The sequence below is a fragment of the Prionailurus viverrinus genome, chromosome D4 (genome assembly GCF_022837055.1).
Source record: "Prionailurus viverrinus isolate Anna chromosome D4, UM_Priviv_1.0, whole genome shotgun sequence".
Classification (NCBI taxonomy): Eukaryota; Metazoa; Chordata; class Mammalia; order Carnivora; family Felidae; genus Prionailurus; species Prionailurus viverrinus.
In genome coordinates, this window is record NC_062573.1 from 27,806,732 (window position 1) to 27,829,717 (window position 22,986).

Sequence of the window (22,986 nt, forward strand, 5' to 3'; positions counted from 1 at the left end):
ATATGTGGCAATTGAACAACACATTTTTAAATAACACATGGGGCAAAATTTAAGAAACACTAAAAAGTTTTTGAGCTAAATTAAAGTGAAAACATAACTTATCAAAATTTGTGGAATGTAGTGAAAGCATGCGCAAGTTTAAAAAATCTAAATTCAATAATCTAAATTTCCATTTTAGAAAATTAAAAAAAGAAGAGCAAATTAAATACTAAGTAAGCAGAAAAAAATAAGAATTAGAGCAGAAATCAATGATACTGAAAACAGAAAATTAATAGAGAAAAATCAATGAAGTAAAATGCTAATTCTGAAAAAAGATCAATTAAACTGATAAACCTCGAGCCAGCCTAAGAAAAAAAGAAAGAGAGAGAGAGAAAACACAAATTACTAATATCAGAAATCAAAGAGGCCCATTACTACAGATCCTGTGGAAATTGAAAGGATAATAAACGGGTACTATGAACATCTCTTATGTTCACAAATTTGATAACCTGGATAAAATGGACCAATTCCCTGAAAGAAACAATTTGCCAAAGCTCACATAAGAAGAAATAGACAATTTGAATAGGCCATTACCTATTAAAGAAATAGAATCAATAATGAATAAGTAACATTCCAAAACAGAAAGCACCAGGCCCACATGGGTTCATTGGTGAATTTAAGGAAGAAATGATACCAATTTTCCACAATCTCTTTCAGAGAATGGAAGCAGAGGGAATACTTCTAACTCATTCTCTGGGGCCAACATTATCCTAATACCAAACCCAGACAAAGACATTACAAGAAAACGATATCTCTCATGAACATAGATGCAAAAATCCTCAAAAATATAGCAAATTGAATCCAACAATGTATAAAAAGATTATACACCATGGCAAGTGGGATTTGTCTCAGGTATGCAACAGGCTGGTTCAACATTTGAAAATCAATTAATGTAGCTCATCACATCAACCAGCTAATAAAGAAAAATCACACGGTCATACCAACAGATGCAGATAAAGCATTTGACAAAACCCAGTACCTATTCATAATAAAAATTCTAAGTAAATTACAAATAGATAGGAACTTCCTCAACTTGGTAAAAAATACCTATACAAAATCTACAGTTAATATCATGCTTAATGGTGAGAAACTGGTAATGTTATTACTAAGATTAGGTACAAGGCAAGGATGAACCCTCTCACCACTGCTTTTCAAATCAGAATAGACATTCTAGCTAATGTAGTAAGGCAGAAAAAGGAAATAAATGTATATATATTGGGAAGGAAGAAATAGAATTGTCTTTGTTTGCAACAGATATGATTGTCTATGTAGAAAATCCGAAAGAACTGACAAAAAACCCCTCCTGGAACTAATAAGTGGTTACAGCAAGGCTGCAGTATGCAAGGTTGCTATTCAACAATCAACCACTTTCCTATATTCCAGGAAGGAACAAGTGGAATAGGAAATTAAAAACACAATTCCATTGATATTAGTACCCTCAAAAGCGAAACACTTAGGTATAAAGCTAACAAAATATGTAGGAGATCTATATGAGGAAAACTATAAAACTCTGATGTATGAAGTCAAAGAACTAAATAAATAGATATTCCACGTTCATGAATAAGAAGGCTCAATATTGTCAAGAGATCAGTTTTTTCTCACTTGATCTACAAATTCAATGCAACCTTAATCAAAATTCTCACAAGTTATTTTGTGGATATTAACAAACTGATTGCTACTAAATGATTAATTACCACCCCCGGTAAGCTAATTCTTGCACTTTTAACCTGCTATGAGTGTTGTAATAATCACACTGCCCTGTCATCCTTTCATTGTCTGCATGGCCAAATGGACCATTATGTTCATGGAAGTGGGAGTATGACTGTCTCAGTCACAGTTGTATTTTCAGAACCTAATTCAGTGCTGGACACGGACAGACTCTCAATAAATAGGTTTGAATATTTAAACAAAAAGGAATTGATGGCTACTTTATAATAAGTACAACTTAATTTGATCATTAGGTAAAAAACAAACAGAATTGATCATCAGGACCCACAGATTAAGAAAATGATTTTGGGGGTGCCTGGGTGGTTCAGATGGTTGAGCGTCTGACTTCAGCTCAGGTCATGATCTCGCGGTTCGTGGGTTCGAGCCCTGCGTTGGGCTGTGTGCTGACAGCTGGGAGCCTGGAGCCTGCTTCGGATTCAGTGTCTCCCTCTCTCTGCCCGTCCCCGCTCGCACTCTGTCTCTCTCTCAAAAATGAATAAACATTTAAAAAAACGATTTTAGATATAGAGAAACTGAAGCCCAGAGAAGGGCAGGCCCCTGTCCAAATGTGATGTGCTGAGTGGAGACAGACCTGCTGTAGAGTCAACATTACTGGCATTTAAATCTCAGCTCCACCTCTCACTTGCTGCGTAACTTTGGACAAAGCAAAATGCCTGGACTCCCTGCACCGCAGGTTCTTCATCTGCAAAGTGGGGACACCTGCACCCCTGGGATCAGGGGTGGTTGTAGATATCAACTAGGATAATGTACAGATGTTGTCGGGTTAACGGCCATTGTGTCCACATCCTCTCCTGTCTCCTAGCCCAGTGCCTTTCCTCACACTACGCTGGATCCTTCCTCAGTGGGGTTGGGCCAGCCCTGAGGCCACAAGCATCAACCCTTCTGTTTCTGTGGCCCCCCCACTCTCAATGCAGCAGAACAGAAAGGTACATACATACGCCACAGGGTCATTGCTCCGTGTTCCCACAATGCTGAACTTCTTCACATAGGAGTTCTCTTTCAGGGCTTCTGCATAAGCCTTGAGAGTGGGTATAGGGATATTCTGCAGAGAGAAAGGCAGACAGTAACGAGCAGCCCCCACCGGGGTCAGGTCGGGCAGACAGATGGGGCAGTAACCCTCTCACACATGCAGCCTGATTGTTAGCAAGTCTCTGACCCAATAGCTGAATGGCCAAAGGGTTCTGGCTTTGTCCCAAATGGTTGAGATCTGGGGAGAACTTTCTGGTCAACAGATTGAGAAAATCCTCCCTGAAGTTTTCACAACCATCTGTGCAGGCAGAGACCAGAGAAGGGAAAATCAAGCCAGAGGATGCAGAGGAGCGTTGTGCCAAGAGCTCAGGTCTAGGGTGTGGGAGTGGACAGGGCCTCAGCCTCTGTCAGGGTGACTGGCAATGTTTCTGACTCACTCTGTGACTCTGAGGGAAGTCTCTTCCCCACTCTGGGCCTGTTTCTGGAAAACAAAGGTGGCGGGGTGGTGGCGGGGGTTGGGCATTGCCCTAGATGATCTGTAAGAGACATCTGTCCCGGAGGGTCTCAGTCCTCACGCACACCAGAGGCTCCCAAGGAACTTTAATAAGATGCTGTTGCTTGGGTCTGAAGCAGACCAATAAGATCAGAATCTCAGTGGGGGTGGGAGTTGGTACATATTTTTGAATCTCCTCAGGTGAAAACCACTCAGCTAGTCCAACGTTCTCACATGCAGAGGGGGAAATGAGGGTGGGGAGGGACGAGCCTGAGCCGCCAGGGTGAAGGCACAGAGCCACGGCCACTACGCTGCTCCAAGCCAGTGTTCCCTGCCAGGGTATACGGTTCTGAATTGTACCAGTGTCTCCCACTGGGCACATGGCAGACAATGGCGGCCCCGGAGAGAAAACCTGGCTGTGCTTTCACGGATCTCTCATTTCAGAGTGTCACGTTAGCTCCCCGTGGGAGCAGAGCCTAGGGAGGCCAGGTGGAGGAGAACACTGTGGGTGCAGGTTTCCTATCAGATTGTGCCTTTGGGGCTGGCAGCCACTTAAAAGAAAGTGGAGAAGAAAGGAAAGAGGAGCCGGGGAGTGGGGGGGCCCACTCCTTGCCTTACCCCACACCGTCCCAGAACTAATTCCGCTGGCCCCCGGGCTGAGCAGGTGGGCAGGCAGCTGGGCCTGCTTCTGAAATTCCTCCTGCAGCCTGTCCAGGATAGGACTGCTTGTCCATCTGACCCTCCTCTGCCCTTGGTGGCCACACAGGGAACATTGGACACATATGGGCCGACAGCTCCCTGCCGGGGCTACAGAATGAGGCTGACTGTGTGTATGATACAGCAGTGACGGTTCAGGGGCAGGCCCCTCCCAGGGCTGTGTTACCCCACGAGCCTGCTGGGCACAGGCCTTTTCCAGCCTTGAGATCCCCTGCAGTCAGATGTGTCTGAATTAATATTTTAGCTCGGAGAAGCTCTCAGTGTTTTGCATAACATGGCAGGTTTCCAGAATCGAAGCTGTGTTGACCCATGGTGAACACCTGGGCCTGATGTCGGTCCTCAGAAGAAACCAGGACTATATGACGTGCTTGTTTACACTGCCCGGGCCTTTTAAGGGTTTTGTCCCTTTCTTGATCCAGAAGCACCCAGAACCCAAACAGGACCCTGTTGTCCTCACACAGCCAAGCACGGGCCACATGCATTGCAGCGACAGGGACATAGCTCCTCCCACCCAGCCCAGGAGAAGTGAAATAAAAAGGACTCTACCCGGATGTTATTGAGGTTGACCTCCTCAAGCTTGGGGTCGTTGTTCTTTATCCGCTCCAGAGTCTCCTCTACATCTGTTGAGTTTGGCTCTTCATCGGGCACAGGCTTGTATTGTGTAGGTTTGATCACACCTAGAGTGACGGACACAAGAGAGGTGGCTCACAGAAGCATGGGGACCCGTTCCCTCCACCCTAGGACACTTCAGAAGGAAGCAGCGGCCAAGTTCAGAGACAAGAGAAGGCTGTGCGTTCCCAGGGGCTGCCAGGAGGGGAGGTGCACTGGGGAGAAGCCATGCATGGGCCGGGTGGTCTTGGCCCTACTTGGACTCTGCCTCTGCCATCCTGCAAGAACTGGGTGAATTACTCAAATCCTCAGAGCCTCCGTGTCCTCCACCGTGAAGCGTGGACAGTCACTACCTCAGCGGGCTCTTGTGAGGATAGAACGAAGCCTGAGTGTGAAAGAAATACGTAAGCTTTCCAGAGGGAGGGTCATTATTCTTTTGACACCCTCATTTGTTTCGGGAGCCCAAATGCCAGCTTGGAACGGTGCAGTGGGGCAAGTAAGACAATGCAATATTGGCACAGGAAAGGCCAAGGGGACTCAGGGAACAAAAGAGGCACCCGGAGACAGACCGGTGTGGGTATGTAGACATTCACCATCATGATGGAGTCCCAAGCTGGTGATGAAGGGATGAACTTGGCAAAGAACAGCGTGGGTACAGCCGGACAGCCGTTAAAAAGTGACAGTTTGAGCGCATCTTCACGCCACACACGTACAGGAAGCGCAGGTGGCGTAAGAAGTTGGAAACGAGAAGCAAACCTCTAAAACTCCCAGGAGAAAATACAGGAGGATGTTTTTATAATACTGGGATGGAGGAGTCCTACATAAACGAGACACAAATCCCAGCAAGGGAAAAGGTGGATAGATTGGGCTTACATCAAAACTTAAAACTTCTGCAATGAGCCAGAGAGCAGGAGGGGGCCGCAGAAGCAAGAAGTATGGGGGCACCTTCGTGTCCAAGGTGTCCTCGCTGGGAGCAGGGCAGGGGTGCCAAAGCCGGCGGTCAGGGCCGTGTACTCACTGTTGAGTCCCTCCTTGTTCACGATGGAGCTGCTGCCGAGGGCCTGGTAGTACTGCTGGTTGCTCATGAGCGTGTGCATGCCCAGGATGGCTGCGGGGACAGGGGGAGGCCCGTGACTCGCCTCTCTCGGACAGAAGGGCCTCCTGAGCACAGACACTCCACACCCCAGCAAGTTGTGCTCATGGAAGTGGCAAGAAACACGCGCATGACTTTACGTTTTATTGGATTTTTGTTCTCATCTCTGTTTACGTGACTCTCACATCTCTACACCCAGCTGAGACTCCTCTAACCCAGGCCTCGGGTTCCTCGGTGTCCCCTGATGGCCCACTGGCACAGCCAGTCCAACTTGACCAAGACAGAACTCATCTTTCCCGGCAGCAGACCCTTCCTTTGGATCACCTTCCATCTTGTCGTCCCACCTGTCCCCTCAGGGTAGAACCTCAGTGACATGGCATGCCCCCCCCCCCCCAAGTCCCTTCCCTCTTAAGAACTGTCTCTCATCTGTCCCACCTCTCACTCCATCACCTCTGTTCTGATTGAGGCCCCACCATTTTGTGGCTGTATTATCACAACTGTGTAATCACTGCTGTCCTGGCCCCAGTCTCTTCCTACCCTCCCCCCACCAGCATGGAGCACAGAGCAGCCAGAAAGATCTTTCTGGAAATGCAGATCTGAAAACATCACTCCTGTGCTCAGTCAGGCTTTCATCCATTTGTTTGTTCAACATTTATCAAGTAGCTGCTTCCCGGGCCGGCTGTGGGTGGGGTGGTGGTAGAGGGAGTAGGGGAGTGGGGAAGATGGGGGAAGAGCGGGGCGGGGGGACACAGCAGGGAACACAGAGTCTGTCAGGGGAGAGAGATGCTGGGCAGGTACCCACATGATTGAAAACATAAACACAGACTATACGTGTTGTAAAGGAAAAGTTCAGGGTGTTCTGGGGAGAAAAGAGCAGAGGGATTTGGAATAGGAGGGATGCATAGTATTGGCCAAGTTAAGAGAAGGGAGGCAGAACATTCTGGGCAGGCAGAGGGGATGGTGGGAAAGCCCTCAAGCTCACGGACTGGAAGGCTAGGGAGGGAAGGGGAAGCAGAAGATGGACAGAGCTGAGTCGGACACGTGTTGAACCGCAGCACACCCCCACTCATTAAGCACTTGCTCTGGGTCAGAGAATACATCGTACCCCAGTGACTCTCACTTTCGTTGCACATTGGAATCACTGGGGAATCTTTGGAAACTCCTGATGCCCCGGCTTACCCCAGACCAATTAAACCACAGTCCCTAGGGGTGAGGCCAGGCATCTGCCTTTTTCAAGGCTCCCTAGGTGGTTTCAGTGGGCAGCCCAAGCTTGAAAACTGCCTGAAACCATCCCCCTGAATCCTCACAACAACCCTATGGAGGAGATTTAATTCAAACAGGCAAGGTCGGATCCCACGGGGTCTTCTAGGATGAGGTAAGGAGTTTGGAGGTCTTTCCCTAGGTGTGGCCTGGAAGCCACTGAGGGGGAGGTCTTGGCAGGCACCGAGACAGCCCGACTCGGGTTCTGGAGTGTTACTCTGGCTGCGTGTGGAGGATGGACGACAGAGGGAGGGAAGGACACGGGGACCATGAGGCTTTGCAGCCACCGGGTGGGAGGATGGTGGCCTGTGACACCAGAGCCTGGCTTCACTGGCTCTCCCTGGGCTGGCAACTTCAATGGCCTTGTCCCTCGCCCACACTCTTTCTGCTTTGGTGACACAAATGGTCACAGCTCAGAAGATTCTCCTGCTTCTGCCAATGCCGTCCCCTCTACTGGCAATTCTCTCTCCATGTGCCATGTGCGCAGCTGAAATGTCCCCAGTAGAGTTGCTAGATTTAGCAAATAAAAATACAGGACACCCAGTTGAATTGGAATTTCAGATAAGCAATAAATAATATTTTAGTACAAGTATGTCCCATTCAGTATTTGGAATCTACTTCTTTTTTTTTTTTTAATTTTTTTAAGTTTATTTATTTTTGAGACAGAGAGAGACAGAGCATGAACGGGGGAGGGGCAGAGAGAGAGGGAGACACAGAATCGGAAACAGGCTCCAGGCTCTGAGCCATCAGCCCAGAGCCCGACGCGGGGCTCAAACTCACGGACCGTGAAATCGTGACCCGAGTTGAAGTCGGACGCTTAACCGACTGAGCCACCCAGGCGCCCCTGGAATCTACTTCTATTAAAAACTGATTTCATTGTGTATCTGAAATTCAAATCCAGCAGAGGATCCTGTATTTGACCTCACAACTCTACCTTCTCCTCCTTTAAGACTTGGAATAACACTTCTTTCTTCCCTTAGGAAGGCTTCCTGGATTCCTCGCTTGCCCTCTCTAGTTCTCCCACAGCACCCAGTGTCCTTATCACAGTGTAGTCTACACAGCTTTAGAGATGGCCGGGTGTGTGCACGCTTCTTCTACTGGACTTTGGGTTTCTAGAAGTCAGGGAAGAATATTATCTCCCTTCTGCTCCTCCAGAATACAGTATTTGATAAATATTTGATTTTTTTTTTTAATTCCCCCAGCTATTTCATTAGACATACCTTCTTTCTAGTGAGAGGGACAGCATGAGAGCCCTTGGTGAAGGGTCAGGAGACCCAAGTTCCGGTCCTGACTACGCCCCTGATTCTGTGTGACTTTGGGCAAGGTCCCAAGCCCTCTCTGGGCTTCAGCCTCCTCTGTACAATGAGGGGTGAGGTAGGACCACTGGTTCTCTATCCTGGCTGCACTTACAAATCGCCTGGGAGCTTCAAGACAATATTGGTGCTCCTCCTGGACCAGCTGATCTGAATCTCTGTAGATATATTTTTAATCTCCTTGCATAATTTGATGCTCAGTGGGGGCTGAGAACCACAGGATGAGAGGATCTCAAAGCCCTTCTGTTTCTCACATTCTAAGAGTCTTCTCTGCTAAAATTAGATTCTCCTGCTCGTCACCGAGGAGAACGGGTAGGAAGAGAGGCATCTGCATTTTTTAGAGCTTTCTGGGCTTTAATTTAGGCTGGTTCTACGAGGGCAGTGGGGGCCAAGGGCTGAGTCAGCGGCAGGGGGTCGGATCACCTGAAGCCACCTTCTGGAGCTGCTTTTCCGACTCCCATGGGATGTGGGGGAAGCTCATGATGGTTCTGGGCTGCTGCTGGGACCCCGGTTTGGGAAAACAGTTTGGAAAGTTTGCTAAGAATCACAGGACAGATGTAACCTCACATGGTTGGCTGGTCTTGCTGAGAGGTATAGAGTGGTGGGAAACAGAAAATGCATTTTGCACTCCATGCCAGCTTCCTGTAATGGTCCAGAAAGGGGGCAGGAAGGTTACAAGGAAGTGCCAGGGGACAGAGGCAAGAGACCCCGGGTTCCAGGCTGGGCCTTTGGCACTCATTTGCTGGGTAATCTTGCCCAGGACACTTCTACTTTTTGGGCCTCAGTTTTCTCACCTGTAAAGGGGACTATGTTTGAATGCTGATCTGTCACCTTCACATAGGACTCAACAGCCACACAACATCTCATCTTTCTATCCTGTTTGATTTTTACAGCAAGCACCCAGGGTGGGTGGCCCCACGCTTTTCCAGCAGGCTCAAGAGGGAAACAGTTTTGTCAAAGCCTATTTGGTAAGGACCCTCCCGGCTTCTGACTGAGTAGTCCCACCCACTCCTCCACCAACTAGGTCATCAGCAGTTCCAAAGTTCTAAAATTTCCCCTCCGTGTCAGAATTCTAAGGACAGATAACATGTATTCTAGGAGGTGATATATATGTCAATAGCAGTCCTCAGAAGAAATAAAAACATTTTGTAGTTCAGAGGAAATTAGGTTTCCAAGAAGGAAGGAGGGAAGGAAGGAAGGAAGGAAGGAAGGAAGAAAGAAGGAGGGAGGGAGGGAGGGAGGGAGGGAGGGAGGGAGGAGGGAGGAAGGGATGGGGGAGGGACATAGGAAGGAGCGGGGAGGGGTGAAGCAAAATCTCCATTGCTGAGCAGAAGGCTTGGTGGCTCTGATCCCTTCGGCCTGCCCTAGGCACCAAATGGTGATTTTCCCCCTGCTTGATTTTGCACACTCATGTCACGAGAAGTGAATGATGGAGGAAAATAGCACATCAACATTGCCTGCTGCTTCATTCTTTGTAGATATTGGCAAGGCTGAATTTAGCACTGGGGAACTTGATTTTTTTTTTTTTTAAAAGACCAGATCTTCCTCAAAACTCAAAAAGGACTATTTTTGAACTCTGAAAAAGAACATCGAGTTCTCTTTCCTCTTCTGCCTTGGCAGGGCTCACTCAGTTGTAATTCCATTTAGGATGAGAGAGATCGCAGCACACATCCTGGGCCTCTCCAGCGGCCAACCGCTTGTCTGGCTCTGGGCTGACAGCAGGAAGGTGTTTTCCTGCATCTTAGAAACAGATGGAAGAAGCCTGGCCCAGGACTTGGGTGTGGTTAAACTGCTCCTGGATAAGCCACACCCTGACCCTCACAGAATGTGAAGAAACCTGGTGCCTAAGGACATGCGAGTACCCCAGAAGGCGGGGTGGAGGGGGGTGGGGGGGTGGGGGGCCGGCGAAGACTATCTCTGAGCTGGGTGTGCCAACTGCCCATGGAGGGGGGGGGTGGCTTGGGACTGGCCCTTCTGAAGGGTGGGTCTCTTACCCCAATTCCTTTTTGGGTCCTGCCCCACCTGAAGGATCCCTAAAGGTGAGCCAGGATCACATCCCTGACTGGGGAGGGGAGGCACTGATAATGCCAAGTGCTTGCAGCTGACTCCCAGTGGCCTCTGAGCTACAACCCAATGCCACACGCCAAGAACTTAGCACTGTCAGCTGCTCAGCACCCTGTGGTAACACCTCTCTTGTTGAAATTTATGTTTCTGGTCTGTGCTCATCACATCCTGGGTCCCCCAAGGGCAGAGCCTCTTTCTGATTCATCCTAGCAAACGGCAGCTTGATCATGCACGTCGACTCAGTGCGTGAATGAACGAATGCATGAATGGTTCACAGGCAAGAAAACAAATGGACATGTGCGAGTTCACAGGCTCTGCCTTACTCGCGCCACACCTGGGTCAGCGTGGCACGTGTGCTGGGTGTCCTGTGACACCATCCAGACGCTGCTGAACATCCAGCCTGCTGCATGTGCACCAGGCAAGCCGCTCAGACGGGCCTGCTGCTTCCCCAGCTCAGAGAGGTGGTAGCTTCTCTCTCTCCTGCTGTGTCCCAGCCTGGGACACATCTCTCCCACTGCCCCTAGTTCACCCCTGCTCTCCCTGCTCCTGGCTCTGCTTCAGCCACTCCCTCCTCTCCCCTGGCCCCACCACCTAACCAAGCCGCCTCCTTGCACTCTGTCCTTTTTCTGTACGACACTCACTCTCACCTGTCACTTCTTTGGGGCCTAAGTATTTGTTTAACGTCAGCTCCGCGAGGGCAAGAACCAGCTGTTTGCTTGCGCTTCTCACCAGGGTTCGTCCAGAGCCTGGCACGCCGTGGGAAAACCCTGGATAAATGACTGCTGGGTACGTGAATGAGTGAGTAAAAACTAAGTTAATGGAAAGCTCTGCCTGGGAGTGGAATCTCCAAGACTAGAGATGTCCCGCAGACCCCATGCCCTCATCTCCTTACTTGTCTTTCCCTGATGAGTCATCTGCACCCATGGCTCCAGCAACCCCATCTTTGAGAAAGGAGTGGAACCCCCAGCATCAGTCCGAAGTGGGTTTGCCGCACTGGACACTCAACAAGGTCCTGACTCCACCTTCCGTGGAGTCTTTGACTAGACCCCTGGCAAAGCGGCTCTCCCCAAAGCCCCTCAGCTTTCTGGTGCCTCAGGCCTGAATGCCTGTTGTCCTCTGGACATCTTGATTTCTTGGCCTCTGATCCAGCACTTGAAACAGCAGTACCACAGACACAGCTCCCGGCCCCACCTTAGCCCTTGGACCTACCTGGGGCCTCCCTCCTATATCCCCTGTCCTCTGAACGCCACCACCTCTCTGCCTAAACCCCTGCTTTCATCTGGCTTCTCCCAATACTTCCCTCAGCCCCATTGACCCTGAGGGGTCCATGCCTTCAAGTGTCATATAGAGGCTTTTCTAATGTGTCCCCCCACAAGCCGGCTTCATGTCACTTGGCCATGTAGCCCCTCTTGCCCCTCCTCTGTGACCACCTCCCCTACAGAGGAGGGTTTCATCCAGGTCATGCTGGATGGTGCTGCTAACAGGATGAAGCTGCCTGATTTCAAGCCCCACGGGCAAGGCATTTCATGTCACCGGGTCTCCTTTCTCCATCCACCAAACAGGGACAAGAGTAAAACTTACTACTTAGGATTGCTGTGGTCAATAAATGCAGCGAGGTATTAGAAGCAATCCCCACAGCACCTGGGGCATAGGGGTGGGGGGGGGGAGGTCAACAAATATTCAGTCCTTCCTTCCCCAGAGACACTGCCGCCTTTCATAGGGCTGATGTACAGGGACAGGCGCCCAAGGTTAGCCAGTGACACTGGTGTTGACTTACAGCTCCCCATCTCCTCTCCGGACAACGGAAGGGTATGGTATCATGAGCAGATAATAATAATTAGCCACGCCAACAAAAATAAAAGAGAAATCGTTTCAAGAAATCAACACAGAAACTTAGAGCAATATTGCAGTTCTATTTTGGCACAGGAACTGGCGGTTCTGACAGCGGAGTCATTTGATAATCCCTCTGAGCTGCCTAATGAGGCCAGTGACATCACGGAGGGTGATCGGAGGGGAAAGACTGGGATAAAAACAGCTCCAGGGTGAGTCAGTGGGGGAGATGCCGGACCTCCCTGCTGCACAGGTTAACTGGAAGTCAGGGGGACCCCCGATCGGGGAAATAGATGGAATAGATGGAAAAATTTGGAAATAGATGAGCATAATGAGGAATCGAATCTGATTTTGGGGGCTTTTGACAAAACAAATCTTGAACTGGAAAGCAAACCAGTTAAGTTCCCCAAGTTAAGTGTTCCGTTTCCATCTGGGTGAAATACTCACTGCCTTAGTACTCGATTGCGTACTTTCTCTCTCAGCCCTGATGCCCTTCAAGCCACTGTCCTGTGTCCTTTCCTCAATGTTCTGCCTCCTGAGGAAATGGTTGTTTGGACTCAGAATCTACACGTTGACTCTCCCCATCATTCACTTGGGTCACGGCAACCTGGCTTTGGCCACCAGACCCACCGGGGTCACCCCTCATGCATACAGAGACTTCTCACTGCCCATCCCCTCATGGTTCCACTACAGATGAGAGCCACGCCCTTGCTGTTCCCCAGCACAAATGCCACCAGGACTCATGCACAACACCCACAAGGAGCCGGAGGGTGTGAGGAGGCAGAAGACAGCTGCAGCCTGCCGAGTCCCCTAGCACTGCGGCCTCACTTGACCCCTGGCCTCACACAGCCCTGGGTCTCCCAGCCAGCCCGAACCCTCATTCTGTCTCCCTAGTTCTTGCATTAGGTTCTGCCTGTCTTGACTTGGCCTTTGGTTCCCAGGTCATTTGTGGCTCACTAACCCCCATTGTGACTAGCTTTGCCCCATTTCCACGCATCTGTCAAAGGCTTCTAAGGTAGCCAGGGCTACTTGCCTCCAGAGCCCCAGGCCCCCACTCAGTCATGCTTTCTGCCTGGAGCTGGGCAATGCTAATGATGTCCACATCTGCATGCTAATGACACCACAAAGATTGCAACAGGACCTCCTCAGGACCTCCTCGTGGCATTACAGAGGGCTTTCAAGTCTACCTGTCCCCACCTAGGTGACCTCAAACTCCAAAGGTCCCAAATAGAGCATAGTATGAGCGGGGGTCACCTGCAAGCCAAGGTGAGAGGGCTCAGAAGAAACCAAATCTGCCAACACCTTGGACTGCTAACCTTCAGAACTGTGAGAAAATAAATTGTTGTTTAAGCCACCCAACCTGTGGTATTTTGCATCGCAGCCCGAGCAGACTAATACACCCACCTTTATTAATGGCACCAGCATCCACTTTAGTCCCTGAAGCCAGAAATCTGGAACCTTTCTTGACTCCTCCCCCAACCTCACTGTCACAGCCAGATAGTCACATTTGACTCTCTATCTTTCTTTCCCATTTCCACTTGCCTTGAGTCTCTTCTCACCCCATCCACCCTCCTGTCATTATCTGGGAGGCGGTTAGCAGCTCCCAAGTCTCCCCTGTTACCCCCCAGGCCAGGGAGCACAACTGTGGTGGGCCCGCAGGGTGTTTGCTGAGCCCGATCCCCTGTGGGGCTGGGACTCAGGGCACACAGGGCAGGGACTAGACTGTAATAAGGAGACAAGCGTGGTGAAGGGCTCTGAATATCAAATCACCTTCTGGAGCTTTAGGGGTTGTTTGTGAAGATCATATGGAAACACACGTGGAGATGGACGGTGCTGTACAAATATGTGATGAGGGGGCGGGCTTTCCAAAGTCTGGTTCTCTGAGCCATGCAAAGTTGTAAAGTTAAATGACTTTGCTCCAGGCCTTCGTGAGCCTCCCAAACTTGAGAGGTCTGCACCCTCTGTCTGTCCCCCTCTGTTTTCTCTTCCTGGGGAGGGGGGGAGGTTGGGCAGGATTTGATGCAGGGGCTGGTAAAGGACCTATGCTGGCCTTCCCTGGGATGCTTCCATATCTCTCTGGGATGGGTTCTCATGGATCTGCGGAGTGATGGGTTTGGGTGGTTTTATTTCTATTTTCCTCATTTTGGTTTTGATAATGGGTTCCTGTCTTAATACTCGTGGTCTCCTCTAGTCCTTTTTAGAAACAGAGAGTGTGTTCATGCGAAATAAACTGTCCAAAGCTCTCTGCAGATGCAGGTCAAACCCTTCTAGAAGACATGGGGAAGGTTCCAGAAAGGCTGTTACCTGCAATGTCACAGAGTTCTGCATCTGAGGCATTTGCCAACGCTTCCTCTAGCTCTGGCTCCAGCGTCACACTTTCCAGCACGGGATCCATTGGCTTCTGCTTGGGGACCCAGACCTTTCCTGCAAACACACGGGTGTCCGTTACAGGGCGTGTGGCTGCGCTGGGGCATCCTCTGGTGATGGTGCCGGGTGGACTGTCCCACAACCCTGTGGACCCCTCTGTGCTGAGACTCGCTTGAGGTTTCCCCTTTGGGAACCCAGTGCCAAACTTCCCCAGAGAACAGGAATCAAAGATCTGCAACCAGAGCACCTCTCACATTTGAAATGAATAACTTTAAAACTTGGTCAGACCAGACTGCTTGCTATTGAAAACATTGGTCATTAGGGAGAACAACCTGTAAGTCGGAAAGAGATATAAAAGAAAAATTTTTTTTTTTAATTTTTTTTTTTCAATGTTTATTTATTTTTGGGACAGAGAGAGACAGAGCATGAACGGGGGAGGGGCAGAGAGAGAGGGAGACACAGAATCGGAAACAGGCTCCAGGCTCTGAGCCATCAGCCCAGAGCCCGACGCGGGGCTCGAACTCACGGACCGCGAGATCGTGACCTGGCTGAAGTCAGACGCTTAACCGACTGCGCCACCCAGGCGCCCCACAAAAGAAAAATTTTATAGACTGTCAGGGTCTAGGGTATCCTACCCAAGGGGTCTGATGTGAGAGAACAATTTAGAAGCATATCTAAACAAAATGCATTCAGATTATTAAAAGAATAGGGAGCAAAAGGTATCCTTGCCTCATGCGACATTATATTTTTTAAGGTGTCAGATGCATGACTGGACGAGGAAGCAAAAAGGCACACACCAGGATATGTGTCACTTTACTGACCACTAACAGGGATTGCTGAAGAAAGCTGGGGCATCCATATGATGGAGTTCTTGCAGTTAGTATAAAGGATGGTGGAGATGTTCACTCACTAAGAAGGATATGTCTAAGACATAATGTGTGAAACAGCAAGTCTGTGACAGAGCGTGAGCAATTTAATTCCATGTATGAAAATTGCGTTTATTCATCCATCCATTCATTCATGCATGCACTAGATATTTATTGGATGCTTCCTAAGTGCCAGGAACCTTTCTAGGGGTCAGGGGTGGGGCAGCACTGAACAATTTATAATTTAGTGAAAGGAGACAGGTGAGAAATAAACATGCAAAGGTATCACACGGTATTAGGCATTGTGGAAGAAAATAAAGCAGAGTAAAAGACTAGGCAACTCCAGGCTGGGGTGCAGGTGAGGAGGACGCTGCTCTTTTGGGTAGGTGGTCAGGCCTCACTGAGATGATGGCCTAGGAGCTGGGACCTGACAGAGGGAGGAAAGGAGCCCTGAAAATCAGTTGCAAGACAAGGGTGCCTGCCTTTACCGCTACCGTTCAACATTGCACTGAAGGTTCTCGTCGGAGCAAACAGACAAGGAAAAAAATGGCATCCAGACTGGAAAGGAAGAAGTAACGTTCTCTCTGTTTGTAGATGACATGATCTAATATGTAGAAAACCCTAAAGATTAAACAAAACACTAGTGAGGACTAATAAACATTGTTAGGGCTACATTACAGGGTACAAGATCAATGCACACAAATGAGCGGTGTTTCTGCTCAGCGGTGATGAGCAATCTGAAAGGGCATTTAGCGAAACAATTTCACCTACGATAGCATCCAGATGAATAAAATGCTTAGAAATAAATTTAACCAAGGAGCTAAAGGATTTGTGCATGGAATGCCAGAAAACATTGCTGAAAGAAAGGAAAGAAAACCTAAATAAATAGAAAAATATCCCAAGTTCGTGGATTGGGAGACAATATTAAGATGGCAATATTGCCCAAAGCAAGCTCCAGATTCAATGCAACCCTTATCAAAATTCCAAAGGCCTTTTTTTATTTTTACAAAAATAGAAAAGCCAATCCTCAAATTCATATGGAATCGCAAGAGGTCCCAAACATACAAAACAATCTTGAAGGGAACACAGTTGGAGGGCTCAGACTCCCTTATCTCAAAACTTATTGCAAATTTAAACCATGTGGCACTGACAAGGATAGACATGCAAACAACAGGATAGGATTGAGAGTCCAAAAATGAACCCATATACCCATGGCAAATTGATTTCTGACACGGATAACAAGCCCATTCAATGGGGGAAAGAGCAGTTTCTTCCAGAAGTGGTGATGGGGCCGGACATCAGCATGCAAAGGATGAAGCTGTACCCCTGTCTCACACCATATACAAAAACGAACTGAAAATGGGTCAATGACTCAAACATAATACTTAAAACTATAAAACTCTTACAGGAAAACATAGGCATAAATCCTCACGACCTTAGACCTTGGTAACATATTCTTAGCTGTGACAACAAAAGAAAAAAATAGATCAACTGGACTTGATCCAAATTTACTGCTTTTGTCCATCAAAGGACATTATCAGGGAAGTGAAAAAAATCCTATATTTGATAGCGTCTAGTATCTAGAAGATATTTAAAAAATTTACAATTAACACCAAAACAACCCAATTTAACCCAAATGACTTAAAGACTTTTCTACAAAGAGGACGTGCATATGGCCAAAAAGTACCTGCAAAGGTACTTAACATAAATGGTCCTTAGGGAAATGCAGATCAAGTAACGATAAGATACCACTTCACACCCATAAGGACAGCTACAATAAAACCAGAATCAAAAACCAAAATGGAAAATGACAAGTGTTGCCAAGGATCTGTATGTTGCTGGTGGCCGTGTAAAATGGTGCAGACATAGAATTACCATGTGATCCAGGAATCCACTCCTAGACATCAACCCAAAAGAACTGAAAACAGGTACTCAAACAATTTTCTGTACAGGAATGTTCATAGTAACACTAAACACAACAGCCCCAAAGTGGAAACAACCGAAATGTTCATCAGTGGATGAATGGATAAACAAATTGTGTAATATTATTCGGTCAGAAAAGGGAATGAGTGAGTCTCAAAACAACATGCTGTGCGAAAGAAGCCAGACACATAAAATCACATATTAATATGATTTGATTCATAGGAAATATCCAGGATAGGTAAATCCATAGAAATAGACAGGTGGTTGCCAGGGGCTGGGGGGAGCAGAGAATGGGGAGTAACTGCTTATTGGGTGCAGGGTTTTATTTTGGAGTGATGAAAATGTGTTGGATCTACATAGAGATGGTTGCACAGCATTGTGGGTGTAATAAATTCCACTGAATTGTTCACTTTAAAATGGTTGATGGGGGGGGGGGCGCCTGAGTGGCTCAACTGGTTAAGCGTCCGACTTCGGCTCAGGTCATGCTTTCACAGTTCGTGGATTCGAGCCCCGTGTTGGGCTTTGCACTGACAGTGCAGAGCCTGCTTGGGATTCTCAATCTCTCTCTCTCTCTCTCTCTCTCTCTCTCTCTCTCTCTCTCTCTCTCTCTCTCTTCCCCTCCCCTACTCTCTCTGTGTCTCCAAATAAATAAATAAACTTGAAATAAAACCTCAACAGCTTTTAAAAAAAAGGTTAATTTTGGGGGCACTGGGTAACTGGGTCAGTTCAGTGTCTGACTTTTGATTCCAGCTCAGGTCATGATCTCGTGGTTCATGGGATCAAGCCTGTGTCAACACAGAACCTGCTTGGGATTTTTTCTCTTTTCTCTCTCTACCCCTCCCCTGCTTGTTTGTTCTCTCTCTCACTCTCTCAAAATAAACAAACAAACAAACAAACAAACTTAAAAATATATACAATGCTTAATTTTATGTTATATGAATTTTACCTCAATATTTAAAAAAAACCCTGCTCAGTTTGGCTATTGATTGAGAGTCTCCAGAAGGGGGACAAGCAAGAATGGGAGCCAGGGGCTGGTGAGGAGGCTCCTGCCAATAGTCAGGGCCAGAGATGATGGGGACTTGGACCAGGGTTGTAATGGTAGCAGTGGGGAGGGGTGGGAAGTACAGAGAGAAAAGTCCAGAAGAATATTCACTAAAATGGGATCAGTGCCTATTCGCTCAGTAGAGAGAATCACTTTGAGTTACTTTATTGTTTAAATTGTTTATAGCAAAAATCAATTACATATTTGAGCAGAACATCTAACAAGGTCATCTGGGGGGAAAATGCATCGTAACCTCCACCAGAGGTGGATCTGGAAAAGGGCAAAATATGCAAAGAAAACTAAATAGTTAAAAAGAAAATCTACTGTAAAAATGACAGATGGAATGAGTAGGATCGTCATCCAATAAATGTGTAAGACCTGTGGTTTCTCACACCCTGGCAGCAGGTGCCTCCAGAAAGGGCAGTGGCTCTAAGACACAAGAGGGACTTGGACTTCTTCCCTTCCTTCATCTTACTAGTTGGAATGCAGATGTGATGACTGGAGCTTCAGCAGCCAGCTGGACCATGAGCACAAGGACATATTGCAGGGAGGGCAGAATGAAAAACTGGAAAAGGGTCTTGATTGCTAATGCCAGGGAAGATGCCTTGCTAGCCCAGAACGCCTAACCCTGCAGCTAAGCGAGAGAAAAACTTTTATCTAAGTCTCTCTCATTTGATTTTACCTTCTTCCTCAGCAGTCAAATCTAATTCTACATGGACAACTCAATATAATTCTGCATTAAAGATACCGTGTATGAAGCTCTATTCTGATCCTCACCACTTGAGTAAGAGTGAATGAGAGTCCAGGTTCCTCAGGACTTTGCACCGTTTTATGGCTCCTACCACATTCTGTTGGGTCTTGTGGAGACTGGGGTGCTGTTTCCCCTCAACCTTGACTGGTTTTAGGCCCGGTGTTGGGTAAATAAATGCTCAGTGAGGGCTGGACACCATGGCCCTAAGTTTGCCTGTTACAGCCAGAAAGTCTCCTTCCCCACACTCTCTACTGAGACCTGTACTTACTCAGCCTACAAAGACTCCAACAATCATCATGTAAATACTTTATGATGATGATGCTGGTTGTGGTGGTGATGACGATAAATCTCTTAGGCATGTCATTCTATGGAAATAGAATAGATTCTAGGTACCTTCCTTGGGCCAGTGTACTTTTTCCTGAAGGCAATCAGGCTCTGGGAGTCCGGAGAGCTGTTCCTGGCTCCATGCCATTCCAGCATTCCATGGAGGGGCAGCAGGATTGGTGTGCCCAGATTCCCTTCCCCACCCTCCACCCCCACCTCCAATCTCCAGCTCCTTCCCTCAGAGGGAGGTGGGCACAGGGACAATGACTCACCAGCAGTCCACCCAGCTGTGCTGCGGACTCTCACAGCCTCAGTTTCCTTTCTTTTTAAGTTTATTTATTTATTTATTGAGAGAAAGAGAGAGGGAGAAAGAGAGAGAGAGAGAATGCATGCATGTGAGAACAAGTGAGGGAGGGGCAGAGACCGAGGGGGAGAGAGAGAAGCCCAAGCAGGCTCTGCGCTCTGTGGAGCCCCACATGGGGCTCGAACTCATGAACCATGAGATCATGACTTGAGCTGAAATCAAGAGTCAGACGCTTAACTGACTGAGCCACCCAGGTGCCCAGGTTCTCCATTTTTCAAATGTACAGGGGGGAAAATGGGAGTTTTAAGTCCCCTGCAAATCCTGATATTCTATTATCTTTATTTGCTGCACAGAAATCACGCCTCACAGCACAAGCACCTTGCTTAAAAACCTCTCGTGCCTTCACTCTCAGGGGGGCATACTCGGCCCTTACGGTCAAGACCTCCTTCCTCTGCCACCCCTCCAGGGTGCCTCAGACCACACAATCCTCTCCACGTCCGTAATCCAGATGCCCCTTGAGCTTCCCTGACCTTCCAAGTTTTCCATAAAATCTGGACCGAGCTCCAAGTCCACATTTGTGATGCCAAAGTCCTCCCCATGATGCTACTTCTGTTGGCTTTTTCATTTGATTATTTATCACGCAACAGGGATACAGAGATAAAAGCCACAGACGTGGACCCTTGGCTCATCATGTTTACAACCTTGGGGGTGGGGGGAATGGAAGAGACTGAAAATGAACCATTACACAATTAATTAATTAGAATTAATGCTTTCATTCAACAGATGCTTATTAGGTGCCTACCACATGCTAGTGTTTATTAGGTGTAGACGTAATGATGAACAAAACAGATGCGGCCCTCACACTTGTGCGGCTTATATTCTAAGGAAGTACCCCACAAGATTCATCGTAATTTATTTGATTTTAACTCATTCATTCAACAACTCTCTGCTGAGCCCTACTGGATACCACGCCCTGTCCTGGGTGCTGGGGGTACTGGGTGAGCAAAACCAGCCTGAGCCTGAGTGCCTGCCCTCATGGGGCTTATAGCCAGTGGGAGAGACAGGTGACACATGAAGGGAAAATTATAAAATGGAAATTGCTATGAAGGACACACCCACAGGCTCCTGAGATGGAGAGTAACCAAGGGAGGAGCTGAAGGGACTACATGTCCTAAACAGGATGGGCAGGAAAGGCTTCCCTGAAAGAGGAGACAGTATAGTTGAGACCAAAAGGGTAATAATAGCTGGTACTTACACAGCATTTGCTATGGGCCAGGTGCTAAGTGCTTTATATATATCTTAACTCATAACAACTTTGTCAGCTTGGTAATACTATTTTCTGCATTCCCATTTCACAGAGGAGGAAACGGAGGCATGGCAGACTCAAAAATGTACTCAAGCTCACACAGCTAGTAAGTGGTAGTGTCAGGATTGCAACCAGACTACATGTAGCTCCAGGCTATTTCGAAGCATTAAGCCTCTTATAAGGGAGGAAGAGCCAGCTATGAAGACAGCATGGAGCCAGACAGCAGGAGCAGCGGTCCAGGCAAAAGGAGTACATGCAAAGGTCCTGAGGTGGAAAAGATCTCGGAATGCGTGAGGAATAGAAGGAGGCCTGTGGGGCAGCAGTGGGGCGAGCGAGGGCAGACACAATATGAGGACAGCAGAACAGTTTGGAGAGCAAAGGGAAGTCCTAAAAGGGTTGGACAGTCAGGGAGTGTCTCTCTGTTCCCCAGTCTTCTAAATGACTTGCCTTAGGATGGGGCAGAGAGTCTTAAAGGGACAGATAAAGGAGGGGATGCAGGTGCCAGAGAAAGGAACACAGCAGAAAGAGCACGGATAGTTAGGGTACAGCTAGGTTATCTCATTCCCAATTTGCATAGGACAAGCCTTGTGTAGGCCTTATGCCCGGATATCATGGTTAATAGTTTCCTCTTTCATTTTCAAAGCTGCCTAGGTTTGTATGAGAAATGATCAGACACCCTGATGAAAGGGGGTTTAGGGGAAAGCTTTGCTGGGCTGGTAGAGATCACTCTTTCCTCAGTTTACCCAAAACTTCACTACATCCACACCATGCATTGCTGCTTTTGGTGTTGGTTTTGTGAATTTGGTCCAGGCAGGCATGTGGGCAAGAAGGCCCAGTCACATGTGGCTCAGCAGAGGGCCTGGCACGTAATTGGCACTCAACGATGCACGGGGAGCGATATATTCATAAGAACAATATTATTCAGTACCTCGCTTTTCCCCTGTGTAGGGGACCAGATCTTCTCGGTCTTTAAACTCCTTTGCTTGCTTTTCCAAGTGATCCAAGAGCTCCTCCCTTTTAAAGGGGCCCGTGGGCGCCTTGGTGGTCTGATCCTTCTGCCTCAGGCCTGCGGGCAGCAGTGCATTCTACAGTGGAGGTTGTGGGGCCGGGGGACATACACAGAGAGAGAGAACGAAAGAGAAAGAGAGTGGTCAGCTGCTGAAGACTTGCATTTCTCCCAAAATTCGTCATTGAACAGTGGGATCTTAGAGCCCAGCAAATCGATCCAGGTCGCTCATTTACACGTGAGGAATCTGACACCCAGGAGGGGCAGGGACTTGCTCAAGGTCACCCTGCAGACGAGGGGCATAGCTAGGCTAGGACTCAGGTCTCTTAATGGTCCAGAGTCTCTAAACCTGCAATGTTTCCGAAGGCAAGGGCGTGAGGAGGCAGCCGACATGGGGCTGAACAGAGAGGGGCTCTCCAAGAGCATCTGTGAGTCTGAGTCTGATTAAGTTGGCATTTGGATACAGGAGGATCGTTCCAGCTATTGTGTATACAGTGGCTGGGGAAAGAAGCCCGAGGGGCTTGAGTTAGGGCCCTGGATGCAGTATGAGGCGAGAAGCGACAGACTCAATAACCAAGCGGCAGGGGGTGGGGGGGGGGTGGGGGGTGGGGGGAAGGCTCAGCAGGGGTGGGTGAGGCGTGCTTTGGGGCTGTATCCCTGGACGGCCCTCCCCGGCTGCTTTCCACCCTCCTGACAGGCTGTGCTCCTGCCTCTCTGTTAAATATTTTGAATGTCGCCCTTGGAGATGGGTCTCTCAGGAAAGATAGCATCAACCAATCACCGTGTTCCTTCTTCAAACATGGTTAGGCTTCTAGGTGTGGGCTAGAATTAGGGTAGATTTGAGTCACACAGGCTTCGCTCACCTCAGCCCCCAGGACCTTGGAGATTCAAAGAAGTTCAGGGTTGCAAGGATGCTTAGAGGTTGTCGAGGGCACACACCTTCCCTTCAAGGGGAAACTGAGGCCTGGAGCAAGGAAAGATT

General features: G+C 48.3%; 1 protein-coding gene across 1 annotated transcript in view; it reads right to left on the bottom strand.

Annotated features, from left to right (window-relative positions):
- Positions 1 to 22,986, bottom strand: part of TMOD1 (tropomodulin 1) — an 87,544-nt gene that overhangs the window by 24,159 nt on the left and 40,399 nt on the right. The window contains exons 3-7 of the mRNA XM_047830114.1: positions 21,927 to 22,083; positions 14,420 to 14,539; positions 5,574 to 5,663; positions 4,493 to 4,623; positions 2,702 to 2,809 (exon numbers count right to left, since the gene is read on the bottom strand). Of these exons, the coding sequence (XP_047686070.1) occupies positions 2,702 to 2,809; positions 4,493 to 4,623; positions 5,574 to 5,663; positions 14,420 to 14,539; positions 21,927 to 22,083 (606 nt within the window). The remainder of the gene's footprint in view (positions 1 to 2,701; positions 2,810 to 4,492; positions 4,624 to 5,573; positions 5,664 to 14,419; positions 14,540 to 21,926; positions 22,084 to 22,986) is intronic.